Genomic DNA, 27,925 nt, shown 5'->3' on the forward strand with positions numbered 1-27,925 from the left:
TAAAATAACAATTCTGAGGTGAAACTGAACAAACTGGCTCTCCTGCAGACTTGCAGACTTTAGGTTGTTTGCCTACAATCTGTGTTAATTCACTGATTAGCTGCTTTAAATGCATGAAATTATGCTAGAGGGTCCCTCGGGGGTTTATCTTTCTGCATTCCTGGAATCCATTTCTCCACAAACCCTTCTAGGTTTCTTTACTTCCCAGAGGTGCGACAATCTCTTCATCTTTCATCTGCCTACAGTGCATCTGGAAAGCCCCCTCCCTTAACTCCAGAGTCTAGAAAGGTCCAAACGTTGAGCTGAAAGTAGGAATTTAAATGTCACTCATGAAGAAGTTCTTTGAGTGGCTCTGTGTACATGTGCCTGACTCCATCCAGCACTTCTCAGAAGATAAGAAGGGTCTCTGCTTAAAAAACGTAAAAGATGGAAAGTCCTAGCTTTGCAGAGGCCGTCTCAACACACAACTTCAGTTAGTGATCAAAGGCCCCAACTAGAAAAATGAAAAATGGGTCTTTTAACCTCTAGAAACCCCCCTGTGAACCCAGAGTTGAGCTGGAGCTGATTGAAACAGAATTTAGGAGAAAAACACGAGAAGCTGGGAGAATTTAAAGCTAAATGCATCCCCCCTACCAGTAGAACGAGACTTTCTGCACCTGAACTGCATCTTTAGCACCTACTCTGATGAAAATGGGGTTTAGCGTGTTTTTATCATGTTCTTGTGGTACTTTTCTCATGATGGAGGACATTGTATAAATTCAATTTAATTCAATTTTATTTGTACAGCCCAAATTCACAACAACAGTCGTCTCGATGGGCTTCGTATCGGTAATTGAAAAAGTGAAACATGAACTCAAAAGGATCATGAATACATGGAATTCAATAGGAAAACACTAAAATGAACTAACAAACTGACTAAAGAAAGTGTGAAGAATAGTTAGAAACTGCCTTTAACTTTTATGACACTAATGGTTTAAACTTAATTCACTGAGCATGTATTGTCTTCTCAAAATTATATTACATTTGAAGAAAGCACAGCCAAACTATTGTTCTCAGAGTTTATTCTCATCCTCCCTGTTTTCTGTGCATATGTTTTCTGCTGAGCAGGCCTCAGACTTATCTTCACTTTAGCCTTGGAGCTTCTCTCCAGCAGTAACCTGTGGGCGTGATTTTCACACGAGGTCCATCGGACGATCTTCTGAATATGCAAATGCAGGGTTTTTATACCAAGCCCATCCCTGAGCTCGTTGGTTCGGACTTTGAATGCACCATGTTCATCTGCCTGTCCCTTTCGTGTTTGTACGAAGTAAAACCTCCACAAAAGATAAGTAACTGTCTCTGAGTCATTATACATTCATTTCTGTGTGCAAGAAGCTGAAGGGGAACAAACCTAATTTACCTATTTTACAGTCCTGTTTAGAATCTCCAGTTTCCTCACAGAAAGAATGAAGCTCAAAATTGTATTTCTGAGTATTTTTATTTTTCAAATTGTTGTGAATCAGGAGCAGATGAAAAAATGCAGTTTGAAAAAGATCACATTTGGAAAATACGCTGGGAGAGCTCCCTGCTGCGCTCCATTCTGATGCATCTACTTAAATATTAATCTGTTCAAGCAAAAGCTTTATTGCAAAAGGAGGGAGCCTATTAATAGGAAAAGAACTTAGATAATAGTAGAAAGTGGATTATCTGTTAATGCAGCAAGTTATTTTTACTTATCAAGAAACCTTAAAATAAAATATTAAAATTTAGGAACAAGGAAAAAGGAAAACAAAGGATAAAGCTAAAAAAGCTAAAAAGGATTTAAAAAAAGCTCAATGTTAAGTAGAATCACTTTAAATAGAATGTTAAACACCTCAATAAGTTTTTTTTAACTATTTCTATGCAAATAGTTTGTATTCTTCAAGTTTATGAACCAAACTGTAGTTCAATTTGATTACTGTGAAAAAAAACTAGTTTTATACGTGGAAATGACTCATTTTAGATCAAAATGAGAATCTTAGAAGTTGTCCCATCTCAATAAGGTTTCTGGAAATCTAAAGCTGGCACTTATTCTTAGATCATAAATACATATTTTCAAATAAACGAATGCCAGTCTAACTCTTATTGGACTTTAAAATAACATTTCTAAAATCAAACCAAAAATTACAGAGCAAGTTGAGTTTTAAATCAAGGTTTTGTTTATTATAGAGTTTGGAACATAAAGATTTTCAGTCATTTAAATAGTAATTTCCTTATTTCTAGATCTTAGCTCCTAATGAGACAAAATAATTCTCCACTGTGCTGATTTAAAGAAAAGCTTGGAAAGGTGCAGAGCAAACACGAGTCCAAACCTGGTCAAATATCATCAATGTCTAAAAATAAGGTTTGAGATTTCGGCAGGAAGCAAGTACTTTGCAGAGCGGATGTTAGTTTTGAGTCAAAACCCTAAATATTCTCCAAATACTTCTAACTTTGTGTGGGTTTTATTTGTCTGTCTTTTCCTTTTGTTTTTAAATTTGATCATGTTTTTATGTAAAGCACTTTGAGTTGTAAAAGTGCTGCACAAATAAAGTTTGATTTCATAAGTCTTGCTGACATGAAACATTTTCAAATCAAGATGAAATTTTCCATAACAGTGGTGGTAAAATCGGTTGTTCCGGTCGAGCGCCTGATTCCCCGCTGCTGCTGCTTCGGGGTCGTCCGCTGACCGGCTCGCCTCCGTCGGAGCAGCAGCGTCCATTCTTCCTCTGAGAGCCGGTTTCATCAGCAGGTCCGTCACGTTCGTCTCTCCCCGTCCAGAACCACAGACCTGCCTTCCTCTGCTGGGACTGAAGATGTCTCAGCCCTGCCACAGAAATGCATGAATAACAATTGACTTGTCCTTGTCCTCAGAACAACTACTCTATCAAATCACAGCTGTTGGCTGCTAGGAATTGTGGCGTTGCCCATTACTCACAGGAAACCTTTTTTCTTTTTATTTCAAACTTGAAGGAGGTTTTCTATCAGATTCCCTTCAGACATTTTCATCTGAAATGTCTGCTAAAACAAGACCTCTATGCCAGATTAACAAACTCTATTTCTTTTTATTTATGTTCTTCAAACCCAAATGGTATCCAGATTTCCATCTTCCACGATCATAAATGCAGACATTTTTCTACTCTGTGCCGTTGATGCTACAATGAAATAAACGCAGTAAAGCGGAGGGAAAAAATGGTGTTTTATCAAATGCGAAACTCGTCACAGAAATGCAGAGCAGGAAACTGGTTTTGTGGGTTGGTTTTGGGTATGGAAACACATAATGGTGAATGTAGGGAAAAAAGAACCACTCTGAGTTCATAACAGAAGACAATGTGGGAAAACAGAAACAAAAAATTCATCAGTTTGCATAAGACGAGCACATGGAGACACAGGAGGAAGCAGCCATTCTGTTCACCACCAATACGTTTCTGATGATCTTTACAAGTTCAATTAGAGCAATTTCACCATAGTTTTTTTTTTTTTTACCTTTGCTTCAGTCTTATTTTGCCTCTTTGAGTAAAATGATCCCCACAGCATGATGCTACCACCACCATGTTTGACAAGAAGGCCATGAGGAGAAAAGGAATTCACCAAAGGGTATTTATCTAAAAGCTTCTATCTTGTTTTTTACTGTTACCTCTTCTCAGTTTTACAAGTTTTACTTTGGTGCTGCACAGATTCATTGCATTTTTGACCCATGGAGGTTCAGGTCTGAATAGTTCTTCAGAGGCTTGCCTTTGACTCATTAGGCCTACGTCCTAAAAGTCAATTAATCACAGTTTCTGATGCAGGTTCTTTTTGTCTCTTCATCTAGAAAGAAATGTGAGAAGAAAAAGGCTGGAGCACTTATGCAAATGTGATATTTTAGCAGTTTGTTTGTGCTTTGACATTTCGTGCTTTTGTTTGCAGATTAATGAAGGAGATGATCCGTTCAGAGACTGAGGCATGGCAAATTTCCCAAACCTCAGAAAGATTGAGGAACTGTGAAGAGTTTAACCGGCTTTGCATAATGTGGCGTGAGTGAGTCACCTTTAACATCTATGTGAAAGGAAGTTTTTAGGCTGAAAGAAAGCCTAAACTTTATGGAGGAAATTCGATATGGAGACATTTTTAGATGGGGACATCTGCCGAGGGAGGAGCCAATGAACAGAAGTACCTTGTTCATGTGTCTGACAGCAGAGCCCCGTCCACCACCGCTCCCTTCCCCTTCTCCCTGCCCCACACCAGCCTGACTTCACTGCAGTTGGGGTCCTGGGTGGCGATTTCAGCAGCGTTCCCAGGATCCCATTAAAAAAAAGCACCTATGTCCTCTCAAGTGTAAAGCCCATTCCATTCCATGAGCCAAACACCTCTCAGAGGAGTGACGCTCCACTGCTCTGCTGCAGATGGAGAACACAGATTCAGGGTCTGGAGTTTGTTTGTTTGTTTGTTTGTTTGTTTGTTTGTTTGTTTGTTTGTTTGGGCGTTTAGTTATGATGGAGATACAGTCTGATGCCTGCAGTCAGAGAAGTGAACGCCAGGCAGGGAATTCAAACTCTAATGCACGATTCAGGTTGTCAAGACAACATAGCCGACCAAATTGTGTCTCTTTTTTTTTTTTTTTTACTCTGCAGCCAGTGAGTTTTTAAACGCACTAAATTTACATTCCACATTTTTGTCCCTACAAGGCGTGCTTAAACACGATGACCCTGAGGTGCAAATCACGTGCAAAAAGAAAGATACAAGTTGTACAAAAAAAATTTAATAAACATTCTGAGAAAAGCAAAAAAGGAACATTACAATAAGATTTTAGGTTAAAAAAAAGCATTAGATCCACATATAGTATACTAAACAAAGTAATGGGAAATAAGATGGAATCAGACCGACCAAAATACTTCATAAAAGATAATAAAACTGTAAAAAAAATATGGATACTGTGGTTAATGAATTTCCTTTTTTTTTTTTTGTGAATAGCAAATTAAAATGCAAAAACTCAAAAGGGAAAGTAAGATGCAGTCAATGTATTTATCAGAGAAAACAGAGATACTCTCTGTGGTAGAAAAATAAAACAAGACTTCAATGGATAGTGATGGTATTGATGTGAAATTTACATAAAAGACCATTGATTGTACTGTCAGACCACTATGTTCTCCTGTAACCCTTGTGCTATCCTAGGCACTTTATCGTTGGGAGTGGGGTCATCTAGACCCACTAGACAGTGCTCTGAACCTTTTTCCTTCAATGATTTGTGATCTCCACTGGTGTCCATGGATTGCATGAAATCTTTCCACCTTTATCCACCTTTGTCATGGTAGGGAGAACACGTCAATGGAAGGGTGGGGTCATCTAAGATGGCACAAGGGTTAAAGCAGGAATTGTCCCAGAGAGAATGAAAACTGAAAATTTATCATATTTCATAAATCAGGCGACAAACATAGACCAGTATGACTGCTTTCAACTTTCTAAAATATTAGAAAAGTCGTTTGTTCCCAGACTGACTTGTTTCATTGAATTCATATTGAGGGATCATCAATTTGTGTTTCGGTCAAATCAACAGCCGTACTCATGAGGAAAATACGAGCAATCGATGAAAAGAAATACACAACAGGAGTGTTTATTGATTTTAAAAAGGCATTTTAAACTGTTGATCTTTCCATTTTAGTTTCAAAGTTACATCTGTTTGGGGTCAGAGGAGTGTCCCTTAACTGGTTACCCAGCCATTTGCATAAAAGGCAGCAACATGTACCGTTTGCTGGTCATTCCTCAAAATGCATGAATATTGAATGTGGAATCCCACAAGGGGCACAAAGGGTCCTGTTTTTTTAAATATATAAACGGCATTTGAGAAGTCTCAAATGCATTGAAACTTGTTCTTTTTGCTGATGACGACAAGTTTTTTCTGTGGAAAGACATTTAAAACATTTATTTGAGGATGTTCAAATTGAAATAGTTCAACTTAAATATTGGTTTAACAATAATAATAAGAAGAAGAAAAAGCTTTCATTGAAGTTTATGTTTTATACTATTAAAAAACAGGTAGAGGTGAAACTGTCTCTTGATGGAGCAACATTTAAAAATGTCTGCGTTTAGATTTCTTGGGGTACTTCCGGACCACAATTTGTCTTAAGCCTCATATACAAAATATGTTAAATGTATTGTGGCTAAAACTGTATTTATTGATTGTATTTATTGTATACAAGCGGCTGAAATGAGCCTCCTCTGTAGGGTGGCTGGGCGCTCCCTTAGAGATAGGGTGAGAAGCTCGGTCACCCGCGGGGAGCTCGGAGTAGAACCGCTTCTCCTCCACATCCAGAGGAGCCAGCTGAGGTGGCTCGGGCATCTAGTCCGGATGCCCCCTGGACGCCTCCCTGGAAAGGTGTTCCGGGCATGTCCCACTGGGCGGAGGCCCCGGGGAAGACCCAGGACACGCTGGAGAGACTACGTCTGTCGGCTCGCCTGGGACGCCTCGGGATCCCCCCAGAGGAGCTGGAGGAAGTGGCTGGGGTGAGGGAAGTCTGGGCATCTCTGCTCAGTCTGCTGCCCCCGCGACCCGGTCCCGGATAAGCGGAGGAAGATGGATGGATGGATGGATGGGTATTTATTGTATTTACTGACCTGGATTATTTATTAAATCAGAAACTGAAAATCAGAGCAGGGGCCTGTTTCAGAAAGGAGGTTCAACCAACTCTGAGGTTAAACTTGAACTCTGAGTTGGTCAATTGAGAGATTAACAACTCTGAGTTTTCTGTTTCAGAGAAGCTGATCGGAGTTAGGTCAATCAACTTTGAATGGACTGATTCAGAGTTAAGCGTGCGCACCGCGACTATAAGAAGCCATTATCAATGGAGCGCAGATATCACGAGTCACCATGGCAACCGTGAAAAAAAGAGGTCTGCGTATTTTTCGCCAGCTGAACTTGACGTGCTGCTGCAGAGTTACAGTGAATATGAGCACATATTCCAGAAGAAAAGCAACACCGCTGCATCTGCAAAACAGAGACAGTTAGCGTGGAAAACATAGCTGCTCAAGTTAATGCGCAAGTTTGCATTTAAATCATTGTTATAAAATATTGGCTGTAATAACTTTCTAAATAGCGTAAGGTGGGAAATAAAAAATGGTGATATTTAGGTGTACTTTTGAAGTGTTATTCCTGGTGTAATTGCATGAAATGCTGCATAGTGTACAGAACCAATCTGGGGGAAAAATGCATTTAACGTCGGTAATGTTTAGAGGACTTTTTTGTTAACCTTCCCCTCTTGCAAACGTTGGTCAGTTTAATATTAATACATGCAATTGTGTTTTTAAAAGTGAACTTTTGTCTACTGTTGAACCTTTCGCTGCGCAAAGACTTCCTTCTTTTCTCTCGTCTTTCCGACCGTGCGTGGTCAAAAGCGCAGGGGAGAGATTTCCTTCAGGGCTGAAGGGAATTCTCCTTCGGGGTTCACTTCCCGTTGGAAACCCTCAACCTCCAGAGCGGATTAAGAATGACTCCAAAACAGTTATTCTGGGAATGACACCTTCTCTTTATTTAACTAAGTGCTCCGTCCTCCGAGCACACAATATATACCACGCACACACCTCCGCTCCGTCCTCCCCCCCCCCCCCCCCCCCATCTGCAACTGCAATCGCCCCTCCCCTTGTCTCTCGTGGATCGCACCCCGCTCAGCACACACACGCTGCAACACTACCCTTGTATTGATCAAGTGGTATAGGTTTATACGGGATTAAGAAAGTAAGCAGTGCTAGAAAATTGTTTCCAAAAAGTAATTGTTACATTAATCTAATTCAATGTCCCTGATTTCATTTTCATGTAGATGCAATCCTGCAGGAATTAAAAGAACATGGCAGCAGCTAAAAATGAAGTATAAAAACATAATTCAATCCGGTCAAATGTGAGCATGTCATGGATGTAGGCTTTGTTGACAATATTTGACATGTGAAACATCTACATAGCAATACCTAATGTTGTTTTCAATGTATATATGTAATTGACTGCAACGAAAAACGGTAACGCTCAAACTAAAACGACAAATGACAAAAAAGTCTTCTCAAAATCCTCGTACGAGGTAAATATAATTCTCTACGAATTAATGCAGCCTCCTCGTCTATTGGGTCCTCCAAAAAAGGACAAGCCATTCTTGTCACTTAGACCGTCTCTGTGTGACGGAAATGTGGGCAATGAAGGTTAAAGCGAAAAATATCGCTTTGTCTTTAAAAAGGGGAGGGGACCGGCAGAAACCTTGAGTTTAGGGAATAAAACCTGCTCCCGACCAGGTTAGGTTCACAGCATAAGTAACCATGGACACTGACTCCGAGTATAAGTTACCTCTCTTTCAGAAACGGGTTTGACTTACTCTGCTTTCTCTGGTTTAACAAACCTCCCATTCTGAAACGGAAAACCCAGGGTTTCCCTGATTTCAGGGTTAACGCACTCAGAGTTTACACTTAACCTCCTTTCTGAAACAGGCCCCAGGAGATAGGATTTGAAGTTTCAAGTTGCTCGCACTGCTTTAAAGCTTTTCTTTGTGAGGTGACATTGGGGCAGAAATAATAGAAGAACTTATGTTCTTCGTTTCCAGTCATGGAGATGTGCGGACTCACGCAGTGTGCCGAATATGTTGGTGTAATGTAATGTTCATGAAAGGAGTAAAACAAACATCAAATCACTCGACACCAAAACATTTAAGTGTTCACAACGACAATAAAAACAGCAAAAATATTATTTGAAATTCCAGAAAACAAAACGAAAAACCAGAAGAAAGGATGATGACATCCAGTATCACTTTCAGCTAAAATGACGGGCAAACGTCATCATTGTTTTGCTTTTTTGTTGTCGTTGTGATCCTTAACCCTGCAGAACCCACAGGGTCAAATTTGGTCACTATTGTGTGTTTGTTTTTATTTTTGTTGGCATTTTTTTTTTGTGGCTGCTGTTAATTGCTTTCTACCAAAAATGAGTTAAAATAAGACAAAAATACCTAAAACATAGTTGTTCCTGGGCTGTTTTACCGTGTTTAGTTCAATAAGATATGCAAACAAGGTCGTTATGGTAGATAAGTCAACACGGCTAACGTGTCTCAGTGTCGGACTGTGGGTGCAGGTATCCTTTGTAGTTCGGTGCGTCTTATATATGACGTACGTTAAATAGACCATTCATGGATGTCCTTAAGTGCATTAAAAGACATTTTGTTTAGCTTCTACTTCAATTCTTATCTTGAACATGTTCTGTCCAGGTTCTGTTGTGTTTGTGTCTTTGGGGCTGTGGTGCAGCAATCGATCAGTATGAAAACAATAAAAAGGCTTCTAGAAAAAGTCAACTTTGAATGGAAACGTATGGGACAGATCTTCAGTAAAGGCCAATAACGCTGCAAACTCAGAAAAGAATTAAACTACAGGAACGTTTGAAATGGAAATTCTAAAACTTTTGCAGGGATATTTACATCTTTGTCCATCCAGCCCCTTCTAGTTGCAGATGTTCAGGTTATGTTGGTTTTAGGCTCCCCCACCAAAGGGGCCCCTCATCACAAACGGTCTAAAGCTAAGCTTTAAACTAGCGTTTGTAAATCATTTGGCAGAAACTAGAAAAAATAAATAAAAGCGCAGTAAGCACTCCAGCTGTCAATCTGCACTTTTTTTTACAATATTCATGTTTTTGCAAATCTTAGACGCCGGCTGTCGATTATCTATAAGATTAGTTTACATTTCCTCTTTTCATTTAAGTCCCTATCTGTGTGACAGAGTTTGGCCTAATATGCAAATAGTCTTCCAGACCCTAATGGATGTAAATCATAAGCCTTCTTTCCGCTGTGGACACATAGAAGTAAATGAAAGTCTTCCTGGACAGAATCAGATTACACAGAAAAGTTTCTCATGGTTTTGTGGAATAAAGAGGAGTCGAGTTGCATCATGTTCTTCTGGATAACAACCTTCAGGATTTCTTTTGTGCTTCTTTCTGGTCTCGGTTAAGGCTTTCATGTACGCCTTTTATTGGCTGCACTCATGATGGATGCGTCAGTTTTTTCATGCCATTGATGAATTATGAGACAGAGGTATTTACTTTTAATAAAGAAGCTTCCAGTATCTGCACTGGGATGTAATTCTGACCCATCTTCAGCAAAAATAGCTGAGTTGGGCAGCTGGAAACAAGAAGAGAAGCCTCTCCTTCATTCAGTGGTTTGAGGATGAAGTTGGTTCTACTCTGTCATATTTGTCACTTAGAGAGTAATTTCATTTAGTGTGGATCCTTTTCTGAGTGAGAAAAAAAAGCACAATTTGAACAATCTCTGTCAGGATAAGGACAGAACAGAAAATTCAATTGTGTATTGATGAAGCTCCATCACTCTACTCTTCTGTCCAAGAGAAAAAAAAGAGGCCAGGTATGGATTCCAGGATTTATGAGACCTCCAACGTGAGCGAGTGGATCAGGGAGGATGTGATTCTTGTGCACGTTTTTCACTCATTTCAGTGCGAAACCATCTACCACTGTTATTCTACACAAAAGTCACAGAAATGATCAGACATTGGATGCAGGTTTACAGAAAAGTGGTCCAGTAGGATTCCCGCTTGATATATATTAACTGAATAATTTAGGGGTTTTTCATTTCAATTTTAAACAAATGTAAGTTTCTGAATGTATTTTTTCTTCCAAGACGAACAATATTCAGCCTCTCAAGGTGGTCGTTCATCCTTAACCTTGAACTTTCCTCTTTCTAAAGCGAAATCATTGCAGAAGAACTTTTTTTTTTTCCTGCACATGGAAGAAAAATGTTGGCAGGAATGAATCAGGGGAATCCAGACCATTTCAGTCATCACAGCTATCGCTCTGATGCTTTCATGAACTCAGCCAGGAGTCCTAATCAGGATTTTCAAATGCTCTCCGGTTGAACAGGACTGATGGCCGCAGCAGTCAAATTAAATCCAACCCCCCTGAGTTTCTTTTTTGGTTTCACTCCACCCTCACCCTGTAAATGTAAAATATAGCATCTTAAAGGCACAGGCACAAGAAAAGCTCCCAATTCTGGTCTGGTCTTTGGATAGAAGCTGCCGCTTTTTGATCCTGATCTTTCTTTTTTTTTTTTTTTTAAGATGTTTTTTTCTGTCAAGAGATTGAAACCAACAACTGGGATTGAGTGATTTCTTTGGAGACGTTAAAACAAAATCCGATAGATGGATAGATAGGACACGATGCCCTCCACTCTCCCCTTCTACCCCTGCCACTCTGGTCAGAGCTTCACATAAACAAATTCAAAAAAGCAACTTTTCTGTTGGTTTTTAATCTCCATAGCAACCATATTATGTTTTGGTCGTCTGGGGGTGACAAACGGGTCGATAGAATGATCCGTTTGTCACGGATCATTAAAAGTATCAGGATCAGTAAAAGTAAACGATTGCACAAGATTCCAGTAAATGTGAGCAAGCAATTGGTGAAAATCTACCAACTTTAAAACCAACTTTTTTTTTTTTCCAAAGTTGCTTCACAATGATGCTCGACGAGTTCAGGGGACAGATAAAAATCCATAGGAGGAGTTTACCCTAACCCCTAACCCTAAAGATGACTTTTTTTCTGTTTTAAATTGAAAATGGCGGCCTTTTTCCAAGGTCTAAGTTCTTTGTGGTTGTAGACCTGACATGGTGGCATGTTTGTGAAATTTCCTGCACGTTTTGGTGAGTTTTTTAATGGAGGGGGTGGACTTTTTGCTCAAAATTCCGGCATGTAAGTTACCTAAAAGGACAGATTGAACTGTAGCGTTTCCACATTTTGGACTGAAACTGTGTGACACCAAAGATGTTTTAGATGTATTTAAACTTGAATATGAGAATGTAGTGAAGCATGACTTATTTCTGGAAGACACCAACAAGTCATCAGCCCTCGTCCACCTTGGCTTTCACAAAAACGCTCCTATAGCGCATCATTGGGCGCCCCCTGCAGCCTCCTCACAGTTTGCCCCAAAGCTGTGTACAGAGTAAAAATTCATTTACGGGTCGGCCGTTAGCCTTTTACGAATTCTAACCTAAACTAAAATGTATTTCTGATCTCTTAAAAACAACCTCATTTGTTTATTTTGATTCTTAGAGGATGAAGTTCTGATTAATCGCTTCTCCTTTTTCCGCAGAAAGACAGATTTGTTTCTGTTTGGCGGGGAGAGGTGTGGATGCTCTGACCTTTCCTTGTACTCCTCCTGTCGGAGCAGAAACCCAGCTGTGTGCTGGAGCGACATGCTGCATGCAGCCCTTCAGCTTCTTATTAGGATTCAGCGAGCCCGCCGCCTCAGTCTCCCCCTCAGACACCCTCCTCCACTTGTCAGCCTGCATACTGATAGGGCCGTCCAGAGCACCATCTTGTGGATGCTTGCCGCTGTCTTATCTGCTTCAAACTGTGTTTTTAGGGCGTCTTTTAAACCTGATTTTGAGGATTTTTGAAAGGTTTCCCCCTCTGGCAGATCCTCCTGCCCCCTCACGTCCTCCTGCAGATGTAAACCCAGTGTGTGCATGTGCTTCCGGGACACCCATTTTCCCCCAGGGGGTGCAAAGTGGTCCTTCTCCGCCGCCCGAGCTCTGGTGCAGCCATCTGGATCGCAGCGGGGCGCACCTGCTGGCAGGCCGACACCTGAACGCAGCATCTGCTTTGTCAGCTGATGCTTTCCAGCTTTTCCAGAGAGTCGGAAATAAACACGTTCAGCAGAAAAGGGCCATTTCCCAGACACTTCTGTCATTTTTAGAGCAGTTATCGGGGATAAAAAAGAGGATTTGAGCGCTTTTCACAGTTTGTTGGTGTCAGTTACATATTAACATGTTTTTAAATGCAAAAGATTTTGATCTCACCTGCTTTTCTGTCGTCTGACATTTGCTGGCAACCAAAAGTCTTTTCCTTTTCCTTTTCCTGCAGGCTATTGGACCGGGATTTGACAGTACTCCTATTTCATTTTCTAGGACTTAATGATGACCACTGATGTTAAGAAAAAAGAAAAAAAAATGGTATTAAAAACGATCATTTCATCTGGATTTGGAGTATTTTACCTTTCCCAGGTGAAAGCCTCACAGATTTCTGCCTCTGGGAAGCATTTTGGAGCAGCTAGAGAACCCAAAACCTCCAATGTAACTCACCGAGTCCACTTTGGTTTCAACATGTGTCTTCAAAAAAGGCCTTTAGCTTAATATGACAAAACTAAAACGGAGCATAGTGATGCAAATATAAGCAAAGCTACAAACGCCCCTCTTAACCTGTGACGCCCCAGGAGGTTAATTAAAGAAAAATGTCAGAAATGAATCTCTATGCTCACAGGAGGACAAACACTGAAGAGCTAACGGCTGAAAACAGCTTTGTTCTGAAAAATCCCAGCATTCAATAATGCATTGGCTCAGCAGCAGCCCCCCCCCCGAGGAGCATCTGAAGAGACACCAACATTCGTTTAGGATGTGAGTGATGTGTTCAAACACCTTTTAGGAAAGCGATGATGCAGGGATCCATTCATGCCCAGCTTTAATCCCCACTTTAAACAGAGAAAAAACCTGTTTTAAAAACTTGTTTCTGCTGCCCCCAAGTGATGAGCAAAAAGCAAATTCTGGCTTATCAGAAGCATCTTCACTGCGGCGGGTTAAAACCATCGCTCCAGAACACATTCCTGCCGTGTCGTCCTCACCTTGAAAATCTCATCTCTTTGCTTATTTATGGCAGCGCTGGATTGTTTACCAGCCTCACTCCAGCTCACAGGAGATTTATTGACCAGGCGCTTCTGTCCGAGGTCATCGGGGAGAGAACCAATCAGCGAAATGCTGCTGCACCCCTGACCTCAGACCTGGACTTAGCCCAGCAGAGAGCAGCAGCAGCAGCAGCATACTGATAACAGTTTCTAAAATCTATACTTTATCTGTGAATGCAGTGCAGAGAGAGATGACAGCATGAGCCGCAGCACTGAAGACAGTTTCTTCGTGTGTGGAGCAGCAGGATCTGTTATATAACGGCCTTAATAGCAGGAATTGAACTGCCAGAAATTAAAACCCTTTAGTGCTCCACCTGCATAGATTATCCATTCTTATTGCATCACAGCTTCCTTGGAGCCCTGGCCAAGGAGCAAATGTTTTGATGGTTAGAATTTTGTAGTTGAGTGATCAAAAAATAAAAAAAAGAAATCATTTCAGTATTTACTCATAAATAGATGTGAAACTTTTGTTTTTAGTAAATTAATGTCCACTTTTGCAGATTCTATAACTTTTAATGTTTGGTGAACACGGAAAAAAAAACGAAAATGTTGAATTTTTTTTCCCCTCTAATGTTCCTCACTAAATGAAAATATTTACATTCCTATAAAGCTAAAGCCAACCAGAGAACAGAAAGATGTCAGTATCAGAGGTCTCTCTTGAGGCCGCCTCACACAGTTGCTACTCTCATTTTGCGTTCAATGCACAGATGAAAACTGGTCATATGTATGTTTACGTGCAAAAAGTGAGAAAAGTAGTGTTCTCTCAGTGAAATTTTCAGATTTATTAGGAATGAACCACGTCAAAATCACAGAAGTACGACTGAACCCCACAAAGAACACAGAAATCAGCGTAGAACATTTATTTGCTGTTTATTCATTAACGACTTGTGCTCCAGTTGTGTAATTTGAAGGTGATATGTACACTTTTGCACTGTTTATCCTTGAATCTATGCAGTACCTCCTCCAATATTTTTAAAAGACTTTTTTATGTGCCCTTCCAGTTTTCTTTATTTTTTTTTAATCTAATGTGTCTTTTTTTAATTGGTTCAGCCTAATGTGTATAAACCTCTTTTTGTTATTTGACAGCATGTTGAGAAAAAATGCTGAATAGATCAAGGGATTGACAAAGAATTGAACAACAACATCATACTATTTGTCTTAATTTGATGCTATTCCTGGAAATAAAGTCTGTACATGTTGTTATTTTTAGTTTTCCTCAATGTTTGAACTGTAGATAATGTCTTTGGCTGCATGATCTGTTGTTTGTTGGCCAGGACTCCCTGGAAAAGAGATCTGCTGTTCCAAACCGGACTTTTCTGGATAAATAATGGAGAATTGAAAAAGAAATCAAACCAAATTTTAAATCTAAACACTGAACTATAGCTTCATATTCAACTGAAATGTTAATAGCAATCTAAATACTTATTTTAATTCAAAAATTGAAGCTAATTGAAGCTGAGTCTATATATTGTTTTCTCAAATGCTTGTGTTCAATTCTATAGTCTTTGTTGTTAAAAGTTAATAATATAAATTAAGACTCTACAAAACACTGAGTTTGTGTTTATGTTTTTTCTAAAGATCGTCCAAAAAAAGGTTAATTTCTAGGGAAAGGCTTGAAAATATACCTTAATTTCAAACCTTTATGGAATCAGCCTCCATTCTTTCCATCATGTTCAGCTTCTTAAAACAATTAAACGGTAATGATACGGTTTCATTTTCCAGCATTCTTCTAGATTAATTTGATTTTCCTGACAAAATGTTTCATCTGTATTATCACATCTGAGTTTTCAAAGAAACTTCAATTAAAATCAGATTTTTCATTAACTTTGATTTATTTTGCGTAATAATAAACCATTTCTATAATATGCTGTGAAGGCATTCATGAAACAAACATCGTCAGCAGCCTTCTTTCTAATAATTAACATGAAACCAAATCCAAAGGAAGTCTGCGAAGCAATATATAACAATTTTTTTTCATATTTGTTGATTTACAGCAATTTTTTGATTTTTGTGAGTCAGGAAACCGCTCTTTTCCCCAGTATTTTTAAAAAGAAATCATAAACTAAATGTCCTTTGACTGTTTTCCTGAATAAAGATGACGGCGTGAGCGTCCTGGCGTCGGCGTGAGCGTCCTGGCGTCGGCGTGAGCGTCCTGGCGTCGGCGTGAGCGTCCTGGCGTCGGCGTGAGCGTCCTGGCGTCGGCGTGAGCGTCCCGACGTCGTTTCAGCACATTTCTTGTGACATGGGAGTCCGTTAGAGAGGCATTCTCTGCTGATTCTGGTCCATTAAAGCTGAGAAAACAGGCGGGCCGCGTTGTCCACATTCACTGGTTCTTTCGGCGGCTCTTTGATCATCTGAGAGGAAAAACAAACATTATTAATTTTTTGTTGGAGTTGAAGCGAAAACGTTTGCGTCCCTCCTCCCGGTACCTGCGCTGTCCTCTGTGGTTGGCGTTGGGTCGTCTTGGAGACGCTGGTTAGGTCCCTCTGAACTTCAGAGAACATTTTATTCAGGCTTTCCACCTTCTCCTTCTTCCCAGCGTTGATCTGTGAACAAAATTACACTTGAGCGTGAAAGAAGCAGGGCGGATGAGGGCGGCACACGGAAGAGCTCACGTGTTTGAGGGCGGTGGTGACGGCTTTGGCTTTGCTCTTGATCTTTATGGGCTTGTTGGCCACTTGGAAGACGTTTTTGGGTTTTTTCCCCTTTTGTTTGTTCTTCCCCATGCTGCCTGTGAAGAGGGAATATGGAAATCTCATTCAAAGCAGTCATTTCTGAACTGCTGGACTTTTGCGTGTTGAAGTTCTAGAGGTCCTGCTGGACCCTGACAGAAAAACCATGAAGTCAATATGGCGTTCAAAGACAGACTCAGTTGAATTCAGTAAAACCATGAATGAAAGACCCACTCAGAAAACGTTTTTAATATGTTCATGTGGCTTTTTTCCTGATAATCGAGGACATTTATAAAGAAAATTAAGCTTAAAGCTGCTTTACTAAGAATTTCTTAGATGAAAAAAATGCCGTTAGAAAAAGATCCTATTTGCGACATACAAAATACGCTAGGTGGGGCCGCAATATTCCTGCTCCGCCTTAATTCTGACGCTTCCACCTGCAGACAAACAGATCCATGAACGTCTTTTGTTTTCCTCGTCTGACCTGGAATCTGGATCCAAGCTCTCTATTGGCTCTGATTTACCAAAACAGCTGTGATGGTAGGTTGGGGTTGTGAGGTTGCTGGAAGCTAGTAGTAGAGCTTTTTAAGCAGATGGATGATCATGGGAAGAGAATAGTTCGGCCCACAAATCATGAACTCCTGCCGGTCTGCAGAAACTGTCCAAGAAAACTACAAATTTGATTTTTTTTTCTTTGGCTGAAAACGACATAATAATAATTAAATGACCACTGGGAAGGCTTTAAATAGATTAAAATGCTTATGTTCCTATTTTGTTTCAACTCTTAACTACTTTTGAAGGCACAAAACAAAACGTCCACCATTCCTAAAGGTGCATTTTTCCTTTGGCGTTTATAAATATGTGATGCTGGGCACCTTTTGGTTCCTGACTGAACATAAATGTCAGTGTTAGATAATGATGATGACCACGACACCACGTGATCGGACTAAACCAAGCAGATCAACTTCTGTGTTACAGAAAATGCCAACGACCCAGCAGCAAAACCCGATTTATTTAACTTAATAGATGAAGTTAAAATAAATAAATAAATATTTTAGATTCGCGGATTTAAAATTGTGGAATCTATAGGAGCTGGGGACACGAACATTCAACATAAACGTATTTCTCTGTTAACGAAGGTGAAATTCTACATTTTGTTTACGGACAATCAACATGACAGTTTAATACCATTTAATTGAGAAACATGCTCATATTCATACATTACTGTTTAGTTTTGCTTTCCTTTTAAATAGTGAAAATCCTAACCTGTTGTCGGAGCTGTTTTGAACTCCCATGTGCGACCGGAACGTGTCTTTGACGTCACAAACATGCGACTGCGCATTTCATCGTCCTTCAAAATAAAAACAACGAATCTTGTCAAATCCAATATTAAATCTTGCAGTAAACATTTTTCATTTGAATCGAAGACTGAAACGTGACCTTGTGTGAGATTAGCTTTATTTTTTAAAGGAAAAAAAGTTAAACCGAACAAAGGGATGTGTTGAACTTCAGAAGGACTTTATTTTGTAAAATGATACTATCACACACATAAGTAACTTTTTCCAACATTTTAACCCCTCAATATATTATTTATTATTTACACGCCTGCACTTTCTGTGGTTTATCTTATTTTTAGGCTTTTTTCAAAAATTTAAACTCAAATTATGGCATTATTACAGCTAGAAAGAATTAAGAATTGTGACACACCCTGTCAGTCATATGTTTACCCTAACCCAGTGCTTCTCAAACAGTGGGGCGCGCCCATGCGATGCCGGGGGTTTTATAATACGGGCAATTGCTGGTGACAGCGGCTCAGTCAGTGCTTGGAAAAAAATCTACGCAAACATTGGTTTCCAATTATCTGCAAAAAAAATAATTGAGAAGCACTGTCTTAATCCAATACGCCTAAAAGAGTTTATGTAATTGAAGTATGGAGCTGGTCAAAGGGATGAAAATAATATTTATTTTAAGTTTACTTCTTTTAACTTAAAAAGGTTTTATATGTAGTTTAAGGTTTATACTTCCAGAAGGGTATTTTTTTTCTTTGATTATTTCTTTTGTATTTTATTTGTTATTGATTTTAATTATTATTTTTTTACTCTTTACAAGGCGTCTAATGAAATAAAAATGAAAATGTATTCTATATAACTTGTAGTTCATCTGAAGTGCTGCAGGTGGCGTCATTACACCACCACAGCTGACATTTATTTTGTGTGTGTGTGTGTGTGTGTGTGTGAAAAAATTCTGTCACTGCAATGAGCTGAAGTGGCCAGTAGGAAGCAATTAACCTTTTTTTTACTATTATTATTTAAAATGTTCATTATTTTTCATATTGTCCGTTTTCAACAAGCAACCATTATTGATAAAATGTGTATAATAAAAACAAATAATTAGAATTATATGTGCATCATCATTTTTTTAACAATATAATTCATTAAATGCTTAATTTTTCCAGATTAGAATAAATCCTTTGTTTTGCCAGCACGCGCTCGTTTGTTGTTGCATCCCTTGAGACCGGAGCCGCGGCTGCATGCTGATGGTTGATGATCAACAGCTACAAAAGCCTCCAGACGCGCGCACAGCTCCGCGTTGACGCACCCGGAGCGCCGCGGCGCAGGGAAACTCCTCCCGGTCTGCGTGAACATCGTGTGCCCAACACCAGCCCGATGACAGACACGCCGCGCGCACGCGGGACTCTATATAAGCTCCGCAGCTGTCAGGTGGAGGACACTGGCTGCTCTGCACCGGGCTTTAGAAGATTACTGCGCTGCACTCACTCACTATGTCTCACTCTTGGGGATACGCACCGACTAACGGTGAGGCGCGCGCGGCTCGCACGTTTCTGTAGCGATGCGCATTCTTGGAGAGCCTGGCTGGCAGAAAACATTACCCCCTTTTTTGTGCTTTCATTGCGCATTTTTCCCCCTCTCAGGCGCATCCCCAATCATCCTTCATTCCCGCCGACATGCGCATAAAAGTCCCCCCGTGCGTCCAGATGATTGAATGACCCCTAGTGTTGTCATATCATTTTTTTAGGACCAGACAAATGGGGGAAAAACTTCCCCATCGCTGACGGAGTCCGCCAGTCTCCCATTGACATCGTGCCGGCTGCAGCATCCTACGACGGGGGCTTGAAGCCGCTGTGCCTGAAGTACGACCCGTCCACCTGCCTGGAGATCCTCAACAACGGACATTCCATCCAAGTGACCTTCATAGATGACAGCGACAAATCCAGTCAGTATTATATCCAATTATTTGAAAAAAATAGCATATCTGCAGAGTTCAAGATTACAAGGATGAAGTAATAATGTGCTTATATGCATGCACCACTTTCCCTTTAAAGGGATTTTTGCAATAACATTGTCTTTTTATATCTTAAAGTTTATTTAAAATCTGCAGGGTGTTTTTTGTAAGATTAAGCAAACAGGCTGCACTGAAAGGCCACGAAGCCAGAAAATCTTGACACAACTCAACCTAAACCCTTTCCCACGCCAGATCTTTCACGCTCTTGAGGTCAAACCTGCACAGAAACACAAAGGTTACTCTGCACAGACGCTGGTTAACTATTAATCTGCCAATACTGAGGGAATCCAAAGGCAGAAAAAAAACATTTTTTTCATTTGTATTTCCACTCAGATGAGATTTTAATCCCAAAGGGAATTCAATCAGAAGGGGAATGTGATTTTTTTTTTTTAATAATATTTCTGATTGCTTGTCCTTCAGCTGAGCTGATTCTGGATGAACATTTCACGTCAACGCGCTGCTTTCAGGGGGGGCGGACAAAGAAACAGAGCTCAGAATGTGACCTAGATGAGTCGTTGTTCCTCTGCAGCTCAAGCCTTCACCGCCTCTAAATAAAGGAAGAGCTGCCTGCCTGACATGATCATGAACAAGCATCATGCGGGAAAATATTATTGAAGTAAAAAAAGAACTGCCTTCTGATGAACAAATATGTGACAGATACGCTGGAAAATGGGACTGGGACTATTTTTATGTCTTTGTAAATTCTATAAATAAACTAGAAGGAGACACAACTCTGGACTGAAGGGAGTTGTCTCACACAACAGGAAATTAGTTTGTCTTAATTAAAAAGGAAGTCTGCTTGTTTCACGTCGGTTTGGTATTTCCTTTTGCTGATCTTTTCTCCCCAAAAGGTGTGACTGTTGTGGACGGGGCCGTCCCCAAACTCAGCTAATTTGATTGGAGCTTTTGTTCTTCTGCTGCAGCTCTCACAAACGGGCCAATCTCAGGCGTCTACAGACTTAAGCAGTTTCATTTCCACTGGGGGGGTGCTGACGACAGGGGCTCTGAACACACGGTGAACGGAACCAAATACGCTGCTGAGGTGAGGGGGGGGCTCTGCATCACCCTCACGAATTCAACGAACGACAAATTATACACGAAAATGATTTTTATTTATTTATTGTTTTTTTATGTCCCAACAGATCAGAGCAAAAGTGTTTGTTTTTTATTATTGCCTAATATGCAACTCTAATTCTTAGAATAAAAACAAGTCTGCTTTCTTTTTTTTCTTTTTTAAGTTTTACATTTCTATTTTCTCTCGGTGCTTTCCACCAGCACCCTTCATCCTGTTACCATGACAACAGCACACCATTTTCAGCTCATTTCCCTCACTTGGTATCCATGCATCAATTTTTTACAATAAAACTGTTCATCCCTAAAGAAACTATGGATAAATAATTGAGCTGTAAGGAAACACTTTTCTCACTTATAACATTTGGTGATGTAAAAAAGTTTTTTTTGTTTTGAATTTGATTCCAATTCTGGAACCGTCACAAAAGGATCAAGTTAACAGTTGAAAAAGTGTTTTATCCTTTCCTGAGTGAAGCAAAATCCTGTTTTTTTCTTAAAATGTGTTTTTGAATGTTGTTGCAGCTTCATCTGGTGCACTGGAACACCAAATATGCAAACTTTGGTGAAGCTGCCAGTAAGCCCGACGGGCTCGCCGTCGTGGGAGTTTTCCTGAAGGTGAGCCGGATCCCTTCAAGCCTTGGCCTTGAAACCCAAAATCCCAGATGCTCACGAGGTTTTGTCTTTCAGGTTGGTGATGCAAATCCCAATCTGCAGAAGCTTCTGGATGCATTTAACGGCATCAAAACCAAAGTACGTAACCATGACAACCATGCTTTCCTAAAGTGAATACAATTCAACTGATCCTTCTTTTGCTTTTGGTGTTGCCTTCAGGGCAGTCAGACGTCGTTTGCCGGCTTCGATCCTGCAACGCTGCTCCCCGGCTGTCTGGACTACTGGACATACGATGGCTCTCTGACCACGCCCCCTCTGCTGGAGAGCGTCACCTGGATCGTTTGCAAAGAGCCAATCAGCGTCAGTCCTGGCCAGGTACGAGCAGAGCTCATTTTTCTGAAGCAGAAAGGCAGGCTTTGTTCCTGCTCTTCTGAAGAACTCTGTGTTGAAGCGCTTGATTGTTGAGATTAGCAGTTCAACCTGAAAGGGACGACAAACAACTTCTGGTTATAGAAGGCAACTAGTTTGTTTGAAACAGTAAAATAGAAACTTTTACCAAAACAGTGAAAAGAAGAAGCATGAACAAAAGTTCAGACGCAGTTGGTTTACCACAGACTCCACCAGATGTTCTGGAACAAACAGATTATGTAACCTATGGAACCAAGTTTCAGCAGAATTCCACTTCTAACCACCATCGCTTACAGGAAAAGTGATGACTGCATTTTGAACATAGCAGTTATGATTAGGAGTGGGTGAAAGGCAAACCTGCGAGGTGTGTCGGCATAAACTTTAGACTCCTTATCAGACTTACTAACAAAATATTAATGATTAATTCATTATTTATCAGTTAATTCTGATTTAGAAGAGTTTACTGCTGCGTTCCTGTAAGCAAAAGATTCAGAGTTAATGGCAAACCCTTAATAACCCTTTTCTTCATTATTGCAAAGACCCACTCTGATGAAAATTGGGTTTTTAACATTTTCTAGTGGCATTTTTCTGACGATGGAGGACGTATATGAAGAAAATTAAGCTCCAAATTGCATTCCTGAGTATATCTTTGTTCAAATAACCAGGAGTAGACGAAAAAATGAAGTTTGAAAATGCTTGTAGCACTGCAGATAAATAGATCCATGAAAATCTTTGTTTTCTTTGGCATCTGGCTCAAAACTGTGCGGCTGGACAGCTTTGTTGCACCGCTAATGTAAGGGTGGGGGGTGTGAAGGGGCTGTAAGCTAGTGGGAGAGTGTAGACAGATAGATGTCGGGATGGCGCCAACGGTACCGCCCACAACTCGGAGGTGAATTTCTAATGAACTCCTGCTGCTCTGCAGAAACTATGTCCAACAAAACACCTGTAGATTTTTGATTTTGGCTAAAAACGTCGTAATCATAATTACGAAAGCACGGAACGCTTTGAGCGCAAAAGACCATCGGAGTGGGACTTTAGGTGGAATGTACCTTGAAAACAGGTAACGCTAATGCACCACCTTTTTTACCCCACCTGTTTTTGCCTCCCTTATTTCTTGGATTTTTTTTTTGATGAATTTCAACCAAGTACTGGCATTTTGACTCCAAATGGAGCCTCTCAAGCCTCCAGCAGCGCGGTGAATCGACCGTAGTTCACGAGTGTGACGTGAGTGACAGTCACAGGAGGCGCGCTGGACTCATTTCTATCCCCTTCTACCGTTTCACAGATGGCCAAATTCCGCAGCCTGCTCTTCTCCGCTCAGGGGGAGGCCGAATGCTGCATGGTGGATAACTACCGTCCTCCCCAGCCGCTCAAGGGTCGCCGTGTCCGAGCTTCCTTCAAGTAGAACCCCCCCCCCGCCAGTGCCCTTTCTGCCCCGTTGCCCTTTCCCCTCCCTTCCCCCTCTCAAATACCTCTTGCTAAGAATCTCAGAGCACACATAGGAAGCATAAAAATGACTCTTACCCAGCATTCACTTGGATGACGACGGCGGGACGAGTCATGATTCATTTCCTAAAGCCTGCATGGTTGCTGCAACTCATTAACCAACATTGTCTGTCTGGTGGTTTAGAGACGAGCTCACAGGAAGTATCAGCTTGTTGCAGTGCATGGGGGGGGAGGATAAGACCATATCTCCATCTGTGAGAGGAGTGAGGTGCCAATGGTGGTCATTAAATACATAGGACACCCCCTCACCCCCTCCCCCCGACTGCCAGTCTGTAATCTCTGCATCCCAGCAGCTTAATGAAGCTGCTTCCATCGCTGGCGATCGACTCCCAAAATCCCCCTCTGGCACACATGCAGCACATGCAGACCCCCCCCTCTCTCTGCGGCCACTGACCTGCTTATTGATCCAGACTGTACAGTTGAGGGGGGGGGGGGGCAGATTGCAGAGACATGGCAGTGACTCGCATATCTGTTTTTGTGTTTGGCCCTCAAAATCTTACCTGTGCTGGTCATACAAACGTTTGTCCCAAATGTTTTTTTCAGCGGGTAGATTACGCCGTTTAAGGGATTTCTGCTGGATGTACTGTTACCCCCCCCCCCCCCGACCCCCCCCACCAAAAACACTCCTCCAGCACCAGAGGCGATGACCTTTTCCCACAAAAACGAGCAGAAGTATGTGAAAAAGTACGATTGCTAAAGCTTCAGTCGTCGTCTGGCCGTCCAGCTAACGCACAAAGCCATCAGAGAAATTACCTGACCACAGATGCCAAGGAAACAAAAAACTGCCAATAGACAAGATTATAGAGCGGACATGGTGGCGGGACCCTAAAGGAGAACGAATCACCAACATTTCACCGAAGCCTCGCAAAACGTCATGGTAGAGGGAAAGATTGTCATTCATGTTGGACAGGAAACAAAGCCTTTAGTCGTTTAACTTCAGGGCTGCTCCATGTTTGTGTCAAGTTTTTGTTTTGTTTTGTTTGGAAGTGGGCATTTACTAGTTAAATAAATATATTTTATGACTAAATTGCCTCTGGGGTTTTTCTTGTTTGTCTAGTTGCACAAATCTTTCCACAAACTTCACTTCATAAGTTCATATGGACTTTTTCTTTGTTTAGCTCTTTAGCGCCTAAAGAGCCATTTTGTCCAAAGCCCAGTAAAAACCGCAGTCACTGATCAGTAAAATATACTTTATTTATTTTATTGTGACCATGAGTCAATTTATTTATTAAACCTACAATAATTGAGTTATTATAATTTTCCTTGAATAACAATTTCACTTCTCTTACTTTTGAAGTTCCCTTCAAAATAAATACCCTTTGTGTCAAATAGGATCCTGCTGCTGCAGCTGATTTATTTAAATAAAAAATGCAAAAAAAAAAAAAAAAAACACGACATTTTCTTTCATATATATCTGTGCACCTTCATCCTTTTTCTCCTGGAAGGATGAAGGAACTTGTCAGGATTCTCTTGGTCCCCTCCTCTAGGGGTGTTTGGACATCTGGGATCTGCCCTTTTGAGGAGGGGTACTGTAAGGATTCAGTGGTTTGGTTTTGTTCTTGGTCACGTTTTTGGTTTTCTTTTTGTCAGTCACTCCACCTTCAGGTTCAGGATTCACAGCTGTTTTCAGTTCAGTTAATTACCCTCAGCCTATTCAAGTGTCTTGGTTTCTGTTTATCCTTGTCAGGTCATCTGCTCTGTTTAGTCACCGATTTGTTTCTTCCCATAGTTTTTTCATGTTTCAGTTTGTTTATAATGTTTTATTTCCTGTCACCAAGCTTGGTCTCGTGCATTTTGGGTCGTCCACCACCAGTTCCTGACAGAACTACATGCAGCTCCAGAGCCTCAGGTTCATTATTTTCAGTTAAATCAGTCCAAAAATCAACAGATTTACTTGATTTTGGTAAACGTGGGCGCAATAATCTGAGCACATGTCTCAATATGAGTTGTTTTTGTTTGACCTCCTGCAGGACCCTTTAACTGACTAAACTTGCTAAAACTTGAACGTCCACAGAAACCACCATCCTGGGCGTAAACCATACCATCATCTGCAAAAAAGTGATGTTAGCCTATTACTTGTACACTTTTGCACACATTTCCAAGTGCAAACGTTGGTCGTTCTTTTTTTGCTGCAAACTTTTTAGATGCACACATTTTTGTGATAGTCATAACCGAGAATTGATTCAGATTTTGAAGATTTTTATTTTATTTTATTTATTTATGTAGGCCTACTTTACAAAAATGAAGCATGTTATGAGGAAGAATTGATGAATATGTGTTGATTTGACTAATTTTAATGGTTTAAATGTTTTTTTTTTAAACTAATATTGTGGTTAATTTTTTTTTTTTATTCAAACTCCTTCACACATTTACATTCTTGTTTGTTATCAGAGGACTTCCTGTGTTGATCTGGCAGGTAACAAATGCAGTGTAGACGTCATCATCTGGTCGCTCGGGAGATTTAATCTGTGGAGTTTCACATCTGGTGTGAAGATGAGCAGCATTAGACTGCTCACCTCTTGCACAAAAGCCTGACAGACGTGTGAGATGTTTTCCAGCTAACTGTGAAATGGTTTGAGTGGTTGTGCATGTCTGTTCTGTGCAGGAAGCGACTAACCCTGAAAATGGAGCTTCTGTCAGAGTCATGTCGAGGTAAATTCCAGCCCAAACGAGTTATCGACTGCTGACGTCTGCATCCCTGACCCAGCCAGAATCAATAAGGGCCTTACAGGCTCTAACCATATCACAAACCTGCATGAAAAGTTTTCTATTGGTGGTGGGGGTCACATGGAGGGCTGTTCTGCTGTTCCAAGGTCAGATCTTCAGTGGGTCAAACCAGTGTGCCACTAGAATAATTGATTTACCAGGAAGGGTAAAGGGTAGGCCACTGTCTACATGGATAAAGTCAAATTTAAACTTCAAAAAAATATAGAAAAACTTGAATTGTAGTTGTATAGATGTCTGAAGATTTCTGCAGCCTGACCTTGTTGGCAATTCCAGTGAAATGCCAACAAGTCTAGTTCATTTTTGGAATGCCCACAAACTTTTTTTAAGATCAAGGAATAGTTGTAGTTTGAACAGGTTAGGCTACCGCACAACCCTCATGCATTTCTGCTGAAGTCGACCTTCAGTGCTGAGAAACCGTCCTGGTTTAAGTGTGGAACTGAGGATTTCTGCTTTCTTTCTCCTTTTTGTTTTTTAGCCAGACTGGGGTTTTTGTGCTCATTGTTCACGACAGATTCTGTTCCGTCTGCCTGCAGATCCAGCAGAGATGTGGATGTTGCAGCAGCGGTCCTTTAAAACATGCTGTTATTAAATGGGACAGATCCTTCATCTGTTTATTTATATTGATTCGTTTTCCCTCGGTCTGCTTTCCGCTGCATGCAGCAGGCAGAGCAAAGTGCATTTCTAACACGATTACCACTTCACTGCTGTGCTGCTGCTTTGCAGGTCGGTTGCATAGGTTGCAGCGTAAAGCAGATTTTATTGAGTCAAAGAATAGAATGCAGTATAGAAGTCATGTTTACACTTATTTATATTTTTTATCTTTGATTGTTTTAATCTCTTAGATGTTTTTAATGTTACTAGGCTTTTAATGTTTGACTGAAGTAATTCTAAGGTGCCATATAAATTCATAAACTTCAACTTTAAGCAATGCAGGACTGCAACAGATAAAGCAATGAAGCCTCGTAAACCACACCTTAGTCGCTCACACCCTCCCAGGAAATGCAAAACGGTTCTGAAGCCGTCACAATACCCAGAACCGACCCGTCAGTTTGAACTGTTCCACCCACGATGCATCTGTATAGACTTGTGAGATAAGTTCCAGGAAAGCTCTAAAAATAGATACAAATTGGGCTCTTTGAAGTTTAAGGTAATTATTTACGAGGAGTTTGGATGCATTTTCTTGAGTTACAAAAGTACCACAGAGCATTTTGCATCGACAATAAGAGCAAAATGGCTTCAATTATAACTACAAACAACACACTTTATAATTTGTTTTTGGTAAAGTGAACACACTGAAAGAACAAACGGAGGAGAAAACTTCACTTAAGTTCATGACATTTGAGTTTAAAAAAAAAAAAGAAAATTAGATCTCAAACCAGAACTTGAGCGCGATCGAGCGTGACTTGGAAAAGCACAGAAAAAATATTTCTAACTTAAGGCTGGTCTTAAAACTAAAGGTTTGGGATTTCTCAATAAAGTTTATGTGTTGATTCTTAATTCTAGCTCTAATGCAGAAGTCATTATGACACGGACAGCCAATTCAAAATGCCCCATGACCCCACACTTAATGCATACAGGCACGAAGAAATGACTAGTATTATAAAATCATAAATCAATTATTTTTGTCGAGAAACGGTTCTCGAGATTCTTTACTGGAGCAAGAAGTACCATCGACAATCATACGACTTTTATAACAAGGGACACTAACCCCATCACAGCAACAGCCGTTTGGAGAAATGCAAAATAAACTTTATTGTTTTGCAAATTGAGACCCGAAGACTTTAACAAAGCCAACATTAGCCCGTTGTAAGCAGTGATACTAACAAAAGTGTTGGAGCCAGAAGACCCGTGTCATCTGGGCTTACTGGGCCTTTCAATTCATAGTGAAACTAAGGCATTTCAAAAGCTTTAGTGGAACTGAGTCACAGCTACAGGGCGACTCTGTTCCAG

General features: G+C 40.5%; 2 protein-coding genes across 2 annotated transcripts; one reads left to right on the plus strand and one right to left on the minus strand.

Moving 5' to 3' along the window:
* Window positions 1-15,489: 15,489 nt before the first annotated feature.
* On the minus strand, window positions 15,490-17,766 carry rbis (ribosomal biogenesis factor). Its single transcript, XM_004081169.4, has 4 exons — window positions 17,615-17,766; window positions 16,292-16,407; window positions 16,106-16,222; window positions 15,490-16,030 (listed from the first exon to the last, which is right to left on the minus strand). Exons 1-4 carry the CDS (start codon window positions 17,688-17,690, stop codon window positions 15,962-15,964), a joined length of 378 nt encoding a protein of 125 aa, XP_004081217.2. The 5' UTR covers window positions 17,691-17,766; the 3' UTR covers window positions 15,490-15,961.
* Window positions 17,767-18,916: 1,150 nt separating this feature from the next.
* LOC101168081 (carbonic anhydrase 1) lies at window positions 18,917-24,275 on the plus strand. Its single transcript, XM_023950104.2, has 7 exons — window positions 18,917-19,164; window positions 19,385-19,582; window positions 20,575-20,693; window positions 21,245-21,337; window positions 21,410-21,472; window positions 21,554-21,709; window positions 23,028-24,275. Exons 1-7 carry the CDS (start codon window positions 19,131-19,133, stop codon window positions 23,145-23,147), a joined length of 783 nt encoding a protein of 260 aa, XP_023805872.1. The 5' UTR covers window positions 18,917-19,130; the 3' UTR covers window positions 23,148-24,275.
* Window positions 24,276-27,925: the final 3,650 nt, after the last annotated feature.

This window comes from Oryzias latipes, chromosome 20 (assembly GCF_053564925.1).
Source record: "Oryzias latipes strain Hd-rR chromosome 20, Olatipes_Hd-rR_3.1".
Taxonomy (NCBI): domain Eukaryota; kingdom Metazoa; phylum Chordata; class Actinopteri; order Beloniformes; family Adrianichthyidae; genus Oryzias; species Oryzias latipes.

Excerpts from the sequence above, each read along its gene's own strand:
- rbis (XM_004081169.4), bottom strand. The coding sequence starts at position 17,690 with ATGCGCAGTCGCATGTTTGTGACGTCAAAGACACGTTCCGGTCGCACA. Across the intron at positions 16,408-17,614 it reads CAAAACAGCTCCGACAACAG|GCAGCATGGGGAAGAACAAA; the intron begins GTTAGGATTTTC and ends CCCTCTTCACAG. Across the intron at positions 16,031-16,105 it reads AACCACAGAGGACAGCGCAG|ATGATCAAAGAGCCGCCGAA; the intron begins GTACCGGGAGGA and ends TTTTCCTCTCAG.
- LOC101168081 (XM_023950104.2), top strand. The coding sequence starts at position 19,131 with ATGTCTCACTCTTGGGGATACGCACCGACTAACG. Across the intron at positions 21,473-21,553 it reads TTAACGGCATCAAAACCAAA|GGCAGTCAGACGTCGTTTGC; the intron begins GTACGTAACCAT and ends TGTTGCCTTCAG. Across the intron at positions 21,710-23,027 it reads TCAGCGTCAGTCCTGGCCAG|ATGGCCAAATTCCGCAGCCT; the intron begins GTACGAGCAGAG and ends ACCGTTTCACAG.